General features: G+C 40.0%; 1 protein-coding gene and 1 long non-coding RNA gene across 2 annotated transcripts; one reads left to right on the forward strand and one right to left on the reverse strand.

Moving 5' to 3' along the window:
* Positions 1–1051: 1051 nt before the first annotated feature.
* Positions 1052–2433, reverse strand: dio3b (iodothyronine deiodinase 3b). Its single transcript, XM_060916149.1, has one exon. It carries the CDS (start codon positions 2394–2396, stop codon positions 1557–1559), a length of 840 nt encoding a protein of 279 aa, XP_060772132.1. The 5' UTR covers positions 2397–2433; the 3' UTR covers positions 1052–1556.
* Positions 2434–2624: 191 nt separating this feature from the next.
* On the forward strand, positions 2625–15609 carry LOC132883026 (uncharacterized). Its single transcript, XR_009654272.1, has 4 exons — positions 2625–3160; positions 10213–10403; positions 10609–10836; positions 15003–15609. It is a non-coding gene; the product is annotated as an uncharacterized LOC132883026 (long non-coding RNA).
* Positions 15610–16271: the final 662 nt, after the last annotated feature.

Genomic DNA, 16271 nt, shown 5'->3' on the forward strand with positions numbered 1-16271 from the left:
CGCACTTGAAAATCGTTTCATATATTGATCTTGGTAATTATGTGATAAGGCTACCCCACGCAACATCAAGTAATAATATTTCAGTCTGACACCTCGCGGCAAATGCGCGAGGAAGATCTATTAAGCTAGCTGCAATGCATGGTCCTGCATGTGCATTCTTTAATTTAATTAATTAACCAATAGTCAATGGGAATAATATCGAAATTATATTGCTGGGGTTTCTCATTTCCCGTAATTACAATATGGAAGGGATGGTTGATGGATCTGTTGGCATTTACCCAACAGTCTCGCATTATGTGTCTCGACAATGTCGTATGACTGACATACATTTCAATTCACGCATCCTGATGTTCCGATGCATTTTTGGATGCCTCTTATCGCCATGTCACGACTCTTGACCGAGTAGGCCTAAATGTAGTTGCGTTGCTCTGCCTCTAAGTGTCGCCGAGTACCAAGATGCACCAGAAATGTGCGTACGCCAGCCATGAGGTCTGCATAGAGTACCGCACTTTTCCACGCCAAGTCAATCTTTGTACATACGAATGTTTGCGCAGAAAGTGACGTACGTAGCTTTTTTGTGCGTACGCAAGCTTTGTACATGAGACCCCAGGCTGGGAAGTAACTATATTATACGTTGTTTATCTAGATGTAAAACTGAAATTGAGGTCAATCATCATAGAGTTTGTCGTTCTTCTTTATATTACACCAGTTTCATCCTTTGAAAGATTTTTTTTTGCAGTAGTCTCTGACAAAAAAAAAACACCAAATGATATGAAGAGATTAACGGATTATCGGTTTCATATTTTCATGAATTTACGTCTATATTTTATGCTGTATTTTCATCGTTTATAGTTTTGAAGTATGTGTTCGTCTCTAAACTGTTTCATCGTTTAAATAGTATAAAATGCTCCACAATGGAACCCAAATGACAACAAAAGGTACAGAAGTAACAGCAAAACAGTGATGGCAAGGGGTGTAAACAAACAAACAAACAAACAAACAAACATAGAGGCCCAATCAGAATAAATAAATAATTTTTAAAAAAGCATCATTCTCTGTTCTATCATTTATTTAAAAAAATATGCACATTTTACAAAACAAAGTTTGGCAATTACAAAAGAGGCCATTCTTCTGTTACCAAGTGCTCTAGTGTTAGAAAACATCAGAACCGGTTTTCTGGATCAAATCCTTTTAAAAACCGAACTTCATGATAACACCAGAATATAAGGACACAGTCCAACGGCCACACACACACACACACACACACACACAAGAATAGTTAATCATCAAATGAAATGTGAACAGTTTTACATCAAACACAGGCAAACGATTAAAGGGCAAAACAATTACAATTATCATGCGGTTTGCATCACTGAACAACACACACACACACACACACACACACCTTTTCCAAGATGCGCGCATGAGAACAAAAGTTCAAGTGTGTATTGTTGCTTTCAGTTCATAGCAGCTTCTCGGACGCCCGCTTTCTTGGTTCTTCATGGCACACAGTGACTGGCATCTACTTAAAAACAAACAAACAAACAAACAAACATCTAGACATGAACCACGACCGGTCCGGATCCTTCGAGCTCTTGCCGATACTGCTCGAGCCAGTTCCTCAGTTCAGAAATGCGGTAACCCTCGGGTCCCCGACCTCCCTGATAGACCACCTTCTCGTCCTTGATGACGTACAGGCGCTCGAAGTAGGCTCCGTACGCCGCGTTGGACGAGTTGTCCATGGTGTCCACGACCACGACGCTGCCAGGTACGGTGGCGTTGATGAGCCGCGCGGCTCTGAGCCGGTCCTTTATACAGCGGTGGCGCGGGATCTGGTACGGGGCGTCCGTGCTCACCCAGCCGTCAGACGGATGCGCCTCCTCGATGTACACAAGCAGCGAGTCGGCGATGTCTGCGTACTGGTCGGCGACGCGCCGGAACGCGGCCAAGCGCGTCATGAACGGCGGTCATGAGGAGCTGCCGAAGTTCAGGATGAGCGGTCTCGGACCGCGGGCGTAGTCCAGTATGCGCGCGCGCTTCCGTTCTCCGAGCGGCACCACCTCGGTGTTCGGTGCCGCCAGCCCCAAGTGCGCCACCTTGCAGAAGTCCAACTTCTGGCTGTACCACACGGCGCGCAGGGACTCCAGCGTGAACATCCGGTTCGACTCTGACACGGTCACCGGCGGGTCGTCAGGACTCGAGCCCTCGCGCTCGCGCATCTTCACCAGCACCTTCTTGCGGATGCAGACGAAGTCGAGAAGCCACAGCAGCGCGGCGGCCAGCAGGAAGCGCGGCAGCAGCATCAGGGACACCAGCGCGGTTTTGAGGAGCGCAGACACAAAGTCCTGCATCCTTCGAGCGGGTGCGCACACGGAACTGTCACCTACTACCTCCATCTGTCCTCCTGCCTGGAGACTCCTGCGCCGAGTTCGCTGCTTTTATAGGACTTGTAAGGATTTGATTTTTTTTTTTTTGGGGGGGGGGGGGGGGGGAAGAAAAAGAAAAAAAAGAAAGAAAGAAAAAAAAAGATCCCTCCACGCCTCCACGCCCGTGCCGCCTCCTCACATGGAGGGGATTACCTCCCGGCACCTCGGCCGCCTGGATGAGAGAGAGAGAGAGAGAGAGAGAGAGAGGAAGGAGGGATGCGCTTGAAGCGTTAAGTTAATTAATTCATTAAGCACATTACTATATATGACCTTCATTACTATCCCAAATGAGGAATAATCTAAGATGTGAATTTCATTCCTTCCTCAGTGACGTCATACCCACATTTCCCTTCTAAATAAATGGAGCAGAAGGATCACACCGCACTGGAGAGTGGGCTGATGGCTGAACCCAGCACCAAGAAGGTTATTAAAGCAGAGCGCGGGGCGAAATGGAAGGGAATGAATGAAGCTCCCAGTGGGTCATTCGAGTTTAATCAGACTGATGAAGTTCTGGAAAGACAAGCTCATTCAGCTTTATCATTAACTCATCAGTCAGCCCAACAAGAGACATTGCACTGACCAAAGCAAGTTCTTGCATCATGCTTTTAGTTAAAAACCCGACAGATCCTGTGGAGTTCAGGCGACTTTATACTGACCCAAGCCCGGAAATGTCCCAGCAGACGGCGCTCGCGCTCCCCGAATGAGCTCTGCGGGGGGACCGAACATCATTCACGGTATCATCCTTTGTTTTGATTTATTCGACTTTATGCATCACATGGCATGGCACCTTCTGTTAACGTTTTCTCTCTCACACACACGTTTGTCTCACTACCCTTGTGAGGACCTTCCATTATTACTGCAGTTAATTAATGCTGTTCTTGCACCTCAACCTCACCCTAACCTCAACCTCAGTAATGAAAAGGAAACTTTTTGGCTCTTTTATTTATTTATTTATTTATTTATAATAATTAAACAACAACAACAACAACAACAACACAAAAGCAATTTCCTTATGGGGACCATCCTAATGTCTCTACAAGGTCGAAACTGTTATATTTTACTATCCTTGTGGGGACATCTGGTCCCCAGTAGTATTTTAAACACACACACTGTTAGTCTCACTATCCCTGTCAGGACCTTCCATTGACATAATTGTTCATTCATCTCATCTCATTATCTCTAGCCGCTTTATCCTGTTCTACAGGGTCGCAGGCAAGCTGGAGCCTATCCCAGCTGACTACGGGCGAAAGGCGGGGTACACCCTGGACAAGTCGCCAGGTCATCACAGGGCTGACACATAGACACAGACAACCATTCACACTCACATTCACACCTACGGTCAATTTAGAGTCACCAGTTAACCTAACCTGCATGTCTTTGGACTGTGGGGGAAACCGGAGCAACCGGAGGAAACCCACGCGGACACGGGGAGAACATGCAAACTCCACACAGAAAGGCCCTCGCCAGTCACGGGGCTCGAACCCGGACCTTGCTGTGAGGCGACAGCGCTAACCACTACACCACCGTGCCGCCGACATAATTGCTACTGCAGTTAATTAATGCTGTTCCTGCACCTCAACCTCACCCTAACCTCAACCTCAGTAACGAAAAGGAAACTTTTTGGTTCTTTTATCTATATATATATATATATATATATATATATATATATATATATATATATATATATATATATTCATTTATTGCTTAAAAAAACAGCAGGGCGGCATGGTGGTGTAGTAGTTAGCGCTGTCGCCTCACAGCAAGAAGGTCCGGGTTTGAGTCCTGTGGCCGGCGAGGGCCTTTCTGTGCGGAGTTTGCATGTTCTCCCCGTGGGTTTCCTCCGGGTGCTCCGGTTTCCCCCACAGTCCAAAGACATGCAGGTTAGGTTAACTGGTGACTCTAAATTGACCGTAGGTGTGAATGTGAGTGTGAATGGTTGTCTGTGTCTATGTGTCAGCCCTGTGATGACCTGGCGACTTGTCCAGGGTGTACCCCGCCTTTCGCCCGTAGTCAGCTGGGATAGGCTCCAGCTTGCCTGCGACCCTGTAGAACAGGATAAAGCAGCTAGAGATAATGACATGAGACAACAACAGCAATTTCCTTTTGGGGACCATCCAAATGTCCCCACAAGATCGAAACTGTCAGATTTTACTATCCTTGTGGGGACATTTGGTTCTCAGTAGTATATAAAACACACACACACACACACACACACACACACACACACACAGACACACACACACACACACACACACACACACACACACACACACACACGTTTGTCTCACTATCCCTGTTAAGACCTTCCACTGACAATTATTATTGCAGTTAAATAATGCTGTTCTTGCACCTCAACCTCATCCTAACCTTTACCTCAGTAATGAAAAGGAAACATTTTGGCTCTTTATTATTATTATTATTATTATTATTATTATTATTATTATTATATTTTGTTTAAAAAATAAACGCAACAGCAATTTCCTTATGTGGACTATCCAAATGTCCCCACAAGGTCGAAACTGTCAGATTTTACTATCCTTGTGGGGACATCTGGTCCCCAGTAGTATATAAACACGCACTCACACGCATGCACACATGCTTGTTTCACTATCCCTGTGAGGACCTTCCATTGACATAATTATTATTGCAGTTAATTAATGCTGTTCTTGCACCTCAACCTCACCCTAACCTCAACCTCAGTAATGAGAAGGAAACTTTTTGGGTCTTTTATTTATTTATTTTTAATGATTTTTTTTAAACACAGCAGCCATTTCCTTATGGGGACCATCCAAAAGTCCTCACAAGGTCGAAATCGTTAGATTTTACTATCCTTGTGGGGACATTTGGTCCTCAGTAGTATGTAAAACAAACACACACACACACACACACACACACACACACACACACACACACACACCTCTACATATTTAACTACATTTCAATGTTAAATACATTTCAATGCTTTGAGAGGAATTTAGCTCTTTTGAGTTTATAACATTTCTATGTGCAGTCACAGTGATTGTCAATACATGCATTTTTGTGTTTTTTTTCTGCTTGCTTATTCAAATGACTATTGCTACTCTCACGCTTTTCTTTTTTAAGGTTCTGACCTGTGGTTTTGTGATAATTTTTTAATGACATTTATCTCAAAGCATTTTATAAGTAAAAGAACGAAAGAAAATAATTTGAATGGATTTATTGGATTATTTCTTTATTTTTGCCATAACATCAAGTTTCCCAAGGAAATGTCCTACCCAGGATACAATTGAAAATGTACTCCTAACCCTGTTACCTCCAATAAACTCTGCTATGAGTTTGGCACACATTGACAGGTCAGACAAGGACAGCTGAGAATGGGAAAAACAGCTCTGATCCAGCTTCAGCAACAGTTAACTTAGCACATAGAAAGTGTGTCAGTAGTGTATAGAGAGAACATGTTCTTCACGTATCGTTTGACTTAAGCCCATTTATGTTTGCTACAGTTATATTTTTGGCCATCATCTCCACCAGGCATCTTACGGGCCAAAAATGCCCATGCAAGTTCACCTTCGGTTTACTAAGCTTGTAGTTACTAAGCAACCTTCATCTATGCCCACTTTGGATTATACTGTTATCAAGGCCAGAGTTTAGCTCTGCAGGATTTTTCCTCTGCAACTATGCACACTGTGTGCAGATGGTGTGTAAATAGATCGATAGATAGATTGATGATTAGATAACATATTGTACATTCCCATTAACAGTTTTATATCATTTTTGATAATACCTGCACTCAGAGGTTTGTCTCTGCTAGAGTATGTTACCGACACCACTGAACAGGACTTTGAATGAGGCCATTTCTGCTGTGACATCATTAGAAACATTATTTTGTGTGGAATAAACTAGAGCGGCAGCTCCAGTTATCGACAGTCCATAATTATCGACACCTTTTCAGATTTACCAATAAAAAAACATTTTACAAAGGTGAGTTTCAGTTACAGCATTTATTATTGGTTAATTAATCAACCAAAAGACCCGCCTCACCCTCTGATCTTGTCGTCTGCTGACACAGCTCGTTACCTGAGATGGAATTTTTTCAGCACGATCAGCAATTTGAGAAAAACCCGGATGTTATCATCGCAGGTGAGCATGGTGGAAAGATCATGGACATGTTTTTACTGATCAAATGCACTGATATTTCATGATCTCTTCGTCGAAACCTACTTTGTTTCTGACTCTTTCATTTGACAGTCGCCATTTTGTATCTAAACGCGCGTTTGAGAAGTCACGTGAGGTGTCGATAATAGTGATCACTTTCACTGGTGTCCACCATTATTGACACCCTGTGGGATTAAGGGACATTTACAACTGTTATGGATCGATCTTTGGGTCACACTGTTGAAGTATTTTTAAAAAAATAAAAGTGCTGTGATTTATAATCATTTTTTTTCTGATTCATAACAGAACGGAATGTTTATAGAGTATTTGGAATCCACTTGCAGTAAATAGAATTAGACCAGAATTAAATTCCGAGCATATAAAAAAATTACATGCTTGAAATATTCAGATTTTTCTATTCCATTCAGAAAATATATATATTTTTGCAGTTTGTTGTAAATATCTACTACATATTACAATATCAGTAGACATTTTATATTTTGGTTCAAGGAATGACATGCGACCTTTGACCTGGATTGTCATGTGGTTACAATGTCAATTCCCTGTTGACGTTTATTGGTAAACTACAAAACTAGAAATTAATACAAACAACAACGAATGATTAAAATATGATCTACGGAAATACTTAGAAAGTGGGTAGAAAGTGGAAGAAAAAGATTTTCTGATGCAGGTTAAACATTATCAGTTCATTTGTTTACAAAAATTAGAATTTCTTCCTCATTTACGTAAACACCGACATCCATATATTTATATAAAATATATTTTGTACTAAATATAAGTCTATGTAAGACAAATTTTAAATAAAAAACTATGTTTTGTTAACTTAATCCCACATACAAATGATTTTTTTAATAAGTAATCATCTGGATGTCGATAATTGTGGAACGGTGTCAATAACTGTGGACAAAGGTGTTGATAATTGTAGAACGATATCATGTGATCTGATGCGCTAAGTAATCAGGAATCAACTCATTTTTCCTCAGTGGAAGTTTGAGTAATTATTCATGCACAATTTATGTATTGAAAGTCTTTTCTACTTTTGCAACGGCCAAAAGATCGTGAAGGTGTCGATAATTGTAGCCACCGCTCTAGTACCCCTGCAATACCTTGGCACTGGTTCACTGCTCATGAAGACAGTGGCATCTGCCAATAGAACATAAGGTCAACCTGCATTCACAATTAAACACCGCTAGCACCTTCTAAACAATTAACATCTGAAGTGCTCAAAATCCACGATGCTTGGCCCCCTACAGTACATGCTGCTGTAAATATTTCTGGGAAAGTCTCTATTGCTTTCCTTGACTCAGTGTTCTCACATTCAAGCCCCTATGAATTGCAATGGCACTTACATAAGCCCTTCACTAATTTATTCTTCTTGAGTAAATGGGGCGTGTCAACACAAAATGAGTCTAGTGTCACAAAACTTCATTCTGAGATAAAACAATCTGAAACGAGAACGCATAAAAAATGACTCACATATCGCTGTTTTTTTCTGTTTGTAATGTTGCTGTAAATACATTCCTTTATCTATTATGCATCAGTCACAAAAATATTATACTGTAAAACGACCTATAAATATGACTTTGTAAGACAAATAAATGTCCGCGAAGCATTAATTTCCATCTACACATCAAAGTTTACAGCTAATTTTCTCCAAACTTGATTTTCTGTTAAGATGATGATACCTTAAAGCTAGACGGCCTTTCGATTTCATAAAATCAGTGAAATTTAGTTCCGTCTGAAATGTGGTCATTGTGATCTATGTTTATTCCTGTAATATCTAAAAAAATATCAGGCCATTCTGTGGCTGGGAAGTTATTTAATTTGAGGGGATAAAAGCAAATAATGCGCATGAAATCGCTTGTTTCGCGCAGTCAAGCAGACAGAGGAAGTCCGTGTGCGCATGCACAGGTTTTCCTTCTTCTTCTTCTTTTGGGTTTTACAGCAGCTGGCATCCACAGTGTTGCATTACTGACATCTACAGGTTTCCCTTTGAGCGTGCACTGACAGTTCCATCATTCTGTCGCTAAACGAACAGCTGATCACACCGAGGTGCTCGCTGAGCGCCGATATTTATTAGTTTGGTCCTGCGTTTCCTTTCCTTCGTATATAACATAACGTCTTTTCTTCTCACTTTCTTTCCGTTACTGTAGTCGGTCTTTCACGTTTCATTCGCACACTCACGTCCTCCATTTTTCTCTCCTGTTTCAAATTTGTATCCCACAATGCCTTGCATGAATGGGGAAAACCCACCATGTGATGCATGATGTAGTATCTTGTATTAGGTCATGGTGAAGCAGGAAAAAATAACGGAGAATTTAGGGCCATGTGGGAAAATTCGTTTTATGACCTACATGTGAAAAATCTGAAAGGCAGTCTACCTTGAAACATTTTTTCTAATTTCTCTGGATTGGCCGCACCAAATTTAATGACTAATTTTAATGCTAATTAACTATAGATTTAGTGTTGAATATAACAACTTTTTAGTTTTTGACAAACTGGATTCATTTTATGGGGATATACCCCAAATTATTTTTTGTAATTTTTTTACCTGTTTTTATTTTATTTTATTTTATTTTTTGACAATTTTTTATTTAATTTAAATCACATGAAGCACTCTTAGGATATGAAATTACTGTGCTTTTTTTTTTTTTGAATCTGTGGGTTTTCTGTGTCATGCTGGATAAGGGCAAATTCAGTGTTCTATATAAATGTTGTTATATTTAGAGGATGTGTAATTTCTTGGTTGGTGTTAATTTTGCGTAATGAAGAAATCCTCACAGTTGTGCAGAAGGGTCCTACATTAATTATGCATTTCATTTGCATAATCCCTTTTGATCCAGGCATCCCAAAGCACCAGGAAGTGCTCGCACAAAGCCATGCTCACTCACCTCAGCATGGTGTCACACTCACTGTAGCTGAATGGAATTTCAAAGACATGCCATGACAGTGGACAGAACTACAGGCACAGTGCTGATTAATGCAAAATGAGGAGCTGGAGAGAGAAAAAAAAGAGGAAAAAAAATGCTATCATGACCTATGGTCATCAAATTGTTTCGCAAGATAAGAGTTTGTGCTCTCTTTCAATTTGACACAAAAAATCAAAAAGGAAACAGAAACGAAATCCGACCGTGTATTCATGATTCTGATGCAAACACAAAAATAAGGAGTAAGAGTGTATGACAAACATTTTTGTGGCCAGTGGTGCAGTAATAGGAATGGTTAGAATGAATAGAAATACATTATGAAAAGCTGTAGATCGGTGATATCACCTTTCGGTCCCTTTAAAAAATTATTGTATGACTTCATATCTACGGTACAGAGTGACGTCTTTGAAATGAGATACAATTTTATCCCACACCGATATTTTAGGGGTAAACATGTAAGCTTGGATAATATAACTTACAAAAAATATATTTTGCCTTCTTTTACACTTTAAAAAATACATTTGATGAGTTTGTTATTCAATGACAGTCAAATGTATATTTTATTGTTTCTGTTATTATAATGGTCAGTTATATTTGTTAATTACATAATGTTTTGTTGAAAAAAGCATCACTGATGAGCATTTTGTTTCTTCTCTTGTTTCTTCGCTATGCCTTTATGCTTTTTGTGCTGTAACTGGATGCAGGTACAACTCTATTTGTGACAAGGGGATTGATAAGTTCTTTAGAATTCCTGCAATTATAAATAATCAAGGAGAAAAAACAAGAGAGTTGTCCATGGAGCGTAGATGTCACTGACTGTCCAACATAAACCGAGCTGATCTCAGCGATGAGAAAGCAAAAACCACACAAGTCTGCAGTGAACATTTTATCAACGGTAAGTGCTACGAACTAGTTATTAATGAAAGATTGCAATATATAAGAAATATTGGATCATTTAATAGCCTGGTCGTGCAGAAACTCGCCGTGATCATCGAGTGTGTGATCCGATAATCAAAGGCTTCTACGATTATTTCATTTTAAAAAGAGCTGTATATCATTTTTGATGCTGCTGCTTTTATTTTGCTTTTTCTTTCCATTAGGGAAACCAGCTGATCTCGACAATTTTACGGATCCAGACTGGGCTCCGACACAAAATACGGGCCACAACAAAATCAAAGATGGTACTAAAGTGGGAGCTCGAAATGCGAGGCTTACAGAGCGCAGAAAGAAACGCAGAATTATTGAAGAATCTTCCCAAACGATCACAGAATCAATCGAACAAGATTCACGTCAATCCCCGACCTCAAATCCTGCAGCCTCGTTGCCCGGTGAGGGCTCTTTTAGAATTAAATATGTTCTATAGTGTGTTAGATACCGGTCTTTTGAAGCAGACAAAATGATTGTTTTTAAAATAGATTTGAGAAACGACTACAAGCTTCTAAATGTAACTCCTCTTTACCTTCCAGTCTGTACTCAAAACACTGTGTGTGTGTATATATATAAATATATTGTTTATCCTCCAATATGGCGGCAGTCAGTGACGTAAGCAGTTTTGGTCACGTGGTTGGAAAAGAAGCATTAGGCCTATAAGGGTTGTGATGTCTGCAAATTTTGTCAGCTTGATGGTAAGGGATGGTAGTCCAGAAACACCATCAAAGCAGCGATACCCCATCCAGAGCAGGGCATCTACTATGTGCTCACTCACACATACACACACACACACACACACACACACACACACACACACACACACACACACACACACACACACACACACACACACTTTCATACCTACAGGCAATTTGGAGTAACCAATCCACCCATCAATGTTTTTGTGAAACTTCACAAAAAAAAAAAAAGGAAAAAAAAGAGCTGGACCCTGGAGAGGCACTGTTCTTAATTATTAAAATAATCCACTCAGCTGTATTTAGTTAATCGCTGGATAAGGTAATTTATTTATATAAAAGTGGGCTAACATTAATAGTGTACAGCTACAAAACTCTACATGTTTGGATTTTCACCCTGACATTTATCTAGTAACACAACTATAAAACTATAACCTATTTGAATGGATATATATTGGATTATTTCTTTATTTTTACTTTTACAAGAAGTATGCAGAGCGAATTTGCTATCCAGAATACACAGTCAAATACACTCCTAACCCAGTTACTTCCAGTAAACTCTGCTACAAGTTTGAAGTCACAGGTCACACAAGGACAGCGGGTCGTATGAAACGGGACAGCACTGCACTTGAACTCACCAAAAAAAAAAAATCCCACACAACACATTTATTACCACCTTCTTCTTTTGTGCTAAGAAAGGGCTTTTTGTGGTGGTAGTGTAAATTTGGCCTGAAGTGGGCTTGAAAATTTCACTCTGCCAGCTAAATATTATACCCCCCTATTGCACCAAACACCCACATCAATGCAGGCAGTTTCAGTTCTGACTCGGTAGGGGGGGAACAACACCCAAATCTATACAGAAAAAAAAAAAGCCCAAAGTAGCAATATGTTTTATAGGAAATATAAGGATCATAGTCCTTAATTGCTCTAGCAAATAACTTAAATTTGATTTTAAGTTTGGCTAAAGATAAAAAGTGTCATAACATACTGTATAGGTTAGTGAGAAGTCAGAAGCTGTCAAAAAGCCCACGTATTAATGTGGTCATCATTACACAGAGTGGGTAGTGCTACATAGTACACATGAATGAGTATGTATGATGCACACTGAACAAAAGAGCACTGTTATTCAAGTATGAACTGGAAACTGAGAAGACCTAAAATACCCTTTGAGAAGACGACCAATCAGAGCGCTGTGTGCAATACATGTGTGCTATGAGTCAGAAAGATTCCCGGACATGTGTTGCACTCCGTTTCCCCATGAGGCACTAAAGAAATTTTGTAACTTGCACCATCCAGAATGTACTTCAACTCACATATTTTGAACACCAAGTAATTAAGATCTTTCATTTACAGCAGTGTGTGTGTGTGTGCGCTTGTGCAAGTGTCTTTAATCATCACACTGCTACTACATCTTTATTAGTCAGAACAAAAACTGTTGTCAACAGAGCTATGTGATGTTATTAGGGCTTTTTATGAATCATTTTCTGTCCATGCAGAATGTTCAGAAACAATGTTCAGACAGGCATGGAATAGTAATTTCAGCATAATTTTCAGTATCATGTATCACTCACTCATTCTTTTTCATCAATATACAGTGTGTATATATATAAAACCTAAAAGAACATGACATTTGGGGCAGCATACAGAGTTTATCATATAGAGTATTTTCTAGCTAACTGCAGTGTAAACAAAAGGCTGCTGCTTAGCTAATCAGTAAACGAGCATTAAACATACAAAAAACTGGGAATAGCACATAAACCAACATTACGTAAGTCAGCATACTCAGCTGAGCACATCAGAGAACAAAAGCGCCCCGAACAAATGGTGCTGTAGCTAGCTTTGTGCCTCGTTTCACTGCATAATTATTATTTTTTTGACCATTACGTTTTGCCTCTCTTAGTGACTTACGGTTAAGGATCAGTTGTTGATCCTTGACCAAACGTGGACTGAAAATCGGATGCTTTGGTGTCTTTGGATATTTGTAGCTAAGCCAAAACAAACCTTGAATTGTGGGAACCTTCACAAATAACTTCAATCGCTTCTGATCATATCACAAGATGGCAGAGTGGGGAAATACAATCGTTCGTTTTCGATCGGAATCTCGGCAACTTTCATAAAAAAAAAATCCATCAAACATCTTTAAACATGACCAGTAAATATTCATAATAAAGATTAAGTTTTCTTGGATCTTGTGCTAAAGAACTTAGAGTTGTACCCATCCATTATCTGTAGCCACTTATCCTGCACAGAGTCTGGGGCAAGCTGGAGCCTATCCCAGCTGACTATAGGCGAAAGGCGGGGTACACCCTGGACAAGTCGCCAGGTCATCGCAGGGCTGACACATAGAGACAAACAACCATTCACACTCACATTCACACCTACGGTCAATTTAGAGTCACCAGTTAACCTAACCTGCATGTCTTTGGACTGTGGGGGAAACCGGAGCACCCGGAGGAAACCCATACCCAAGCCAAACCCACCTCAGAACCTTCTTGGTGTGAGGCGACAGTGCTAATCACTACATCACCGTGCCGCCCGCGCTAAAAGACTTTTGTGCTACATAACCGTAAAGCTATGCTGACAGTGCATTGCGGAAAATACAGTTTGGGCACTGAGAATACAACACTTCGGGGGGTGGGGGACACAACCCCAGTCATGTCTGGCCAGAACAAATTCTCTGCGTTTTATTATTATTGTGATTTAATTTCTTTATTTTTACAGCATTTGACAGATACTGTTATCTCGGGACCAACTTACAGAAGCGCTTTTGTACAATTCCAAATCGGTATGTTGAAATTAAAATTGAAAACAATGATTTGTAAATAATCTTTGACCTATTTTGCACACAGAAGCACATTATTTGATGTTTGATCTCATGACTTTTTTTTTATTTTTCCAAAACAAAAACATTTCAGTTTTGATTCTTGCATCACTTTAAAAAAAAAAAAAAAGTTGGGACAGTCATGCTTTATAATGTTGCCACTGTTTTTCACAACACTTAAAAGATGTTGAGGGACTGAAGACACCAAGTGATGAAGCATTTCAGGTGTATTTTGTCCCATTCTTCCTGCAAACAGGTCTTAAAGTGCCATTCCACCATTGGATGTATTCTTTGGCATAAAATACAATATATTTTATGACAACATGACTAGACAGAGAAATCTTTTAGCTTCAAAATGATATATCAAACATAATTTTTTGACAACGACAAGTATATTAATTTTGCGACCAAAGTCACCTACCCTTTTAATTTCCGCGCGGTAGTGAAACGTGATGTCATCGGCAGGTTCCCCTTCTTGTGTACCTTCTTGTGTACCGGCACAGATTATCAGCAATGGCGGATAGAACGAGATTTCCACTTGTCGATTGCTGTGCCGATATTCACCATCGACCGTCTCCTTTGGGCATCACTTGCTATTTTCCTTCGCTTCTTTTCCAAAGCTGACAATCGCGTTCTATCCACCATTGCTGATAATCTGTGCCACGTCACACGTGACATGGTACACAAGAAGGGGAACCTGCCGATGACATCAAGTTTCACTACCGCGCGGAAATTAAAAGGGTAGGTGACTTTGGTCGCAAAATTAATATACTTGTCGTTGTCAAAAAATTATGTTTGATATATCATTTTGAAGCTAAAAGATTTCTCTGTCTAGTCATGTTGTCATAAAATATATTGTATTTTATGCCAAAAAAATACATCCAATGGTGGAATGGCACTTTAAGGTGTGAAAGAGTACTGAGTCATCATCATATTTTGTTTCAAAATTCACCACACATTCTCTACTGGGGACAGAGGGGACACACCCTCTTCTCCACAGCCATGCCTTTGTAATATGTGCAGAATGTGATTTTGTATTGTCTTGTAGAAATATCCCTGGAAAAGATGTCATCCTGAAGGCAGCATATGTTGCTCCAAAATCTCAATGTACTTTTCTGCATTACTGCTCCATCACAGAAGTGTAAGTTACCTTTGCTAAGGACACTGACGCAACCCATGACAGACCCTGGCTTTTGGACTTGTTGCTGGTAACAGTCAGGATGGTCCTTTTTGTCTTTTGGAGCACACGGTGTCCATTTCTTACAAAAAAGACCTGGAATACTGATTCATCTGACCACACTTCTGACAACATCTCTGGTTCAGGAGTGGCTTGATATTAGGAATGCGACAGTTGTACCGGTAGCCCCTTTCCTGAAGATGTCTGTGTGTGGTGGCTCTTGATGCACTGACACCAGCCTCAGTCCACTCCTTGTGAAGCTCTCCCAAGTTCTTGAATCAACTTTTCCTGACAATCCTCTCAAGGCTGCAGTCATCACTGTTGCTTGCACACCTTTTCCAGCCAGCCCTTTCAGCAATGACCTTCTGAGGCTTACCCTCCTTGTTGAGGGTGTCAATGATCGTGTTCTGGACAACTGTCAAGTCAGCAGTCTTCGTCATGATTGTGGCTGTGTGTACTGAACTAGATCAAGAGATACATGGTATTGATAGTGTTTTACTCAAATTCGAAATAAAATATTCTAATAATTTGAGATACTGGATTTCTGATTTTCATGAGCTGGAAGCCATAGTCAGTAAAATAAAATAAAAAAAGCCTTGAAACCCTTGGTAAAATTTTCTATAGATTTCTATAGAAAAAAAATCTATAAAAATTCTATAAAATTTCTAAATGAAATTTTATAGACTTTTTGTAGAAATTTTATAGAGTTTAAATAGAAATTTTATAGAGTTTTAATAGAAATTTTATAGAGTTTTAATAGAAATTTTATAGAGATTATACATAGAAATCTTATAGAATTCCTATAGAAAGTCAACAGAATTTAACGAAGTTTCTATAGAATTCTTTATAGAGTACTATGAAAATCTCTACAGCAATTTCTATAGAGACTATAGCAATTTCTATAGAGATTGCTATAGTTATTGAAGTCACCTGCATAATAGATACTCGAAGACCTCATCTCATCTCATTATCTCTAGCCGCTTTATCCTTCTACAGGGTCACAGGCGAGCTGGACCCTATCCCAGCTGACTACAGGCGAAAGGCGGGGTACACCCTGGACAAGTCGCCAGGTCATCACAGGGCCGACACATAGACACAGACAACCATTCACACTCACATTCACACCTACGGTCAATTTAG

The sequence above is a fragment of the Neoarius graeffei genome, chromosome 3, assembly GCF_027579695.1.
Source record: "Neoarius graeffei isolate fNeoGra1 chromosome 3, fNeoGra1.pri, whole genome shotgun sequence".
NCBI classification, from domain to species: Eukaryota; Metazoa; Chordata; class Actinopteri; order Siluriformes; family Ariidae; genus Neoarius; species Neoarius graeffei.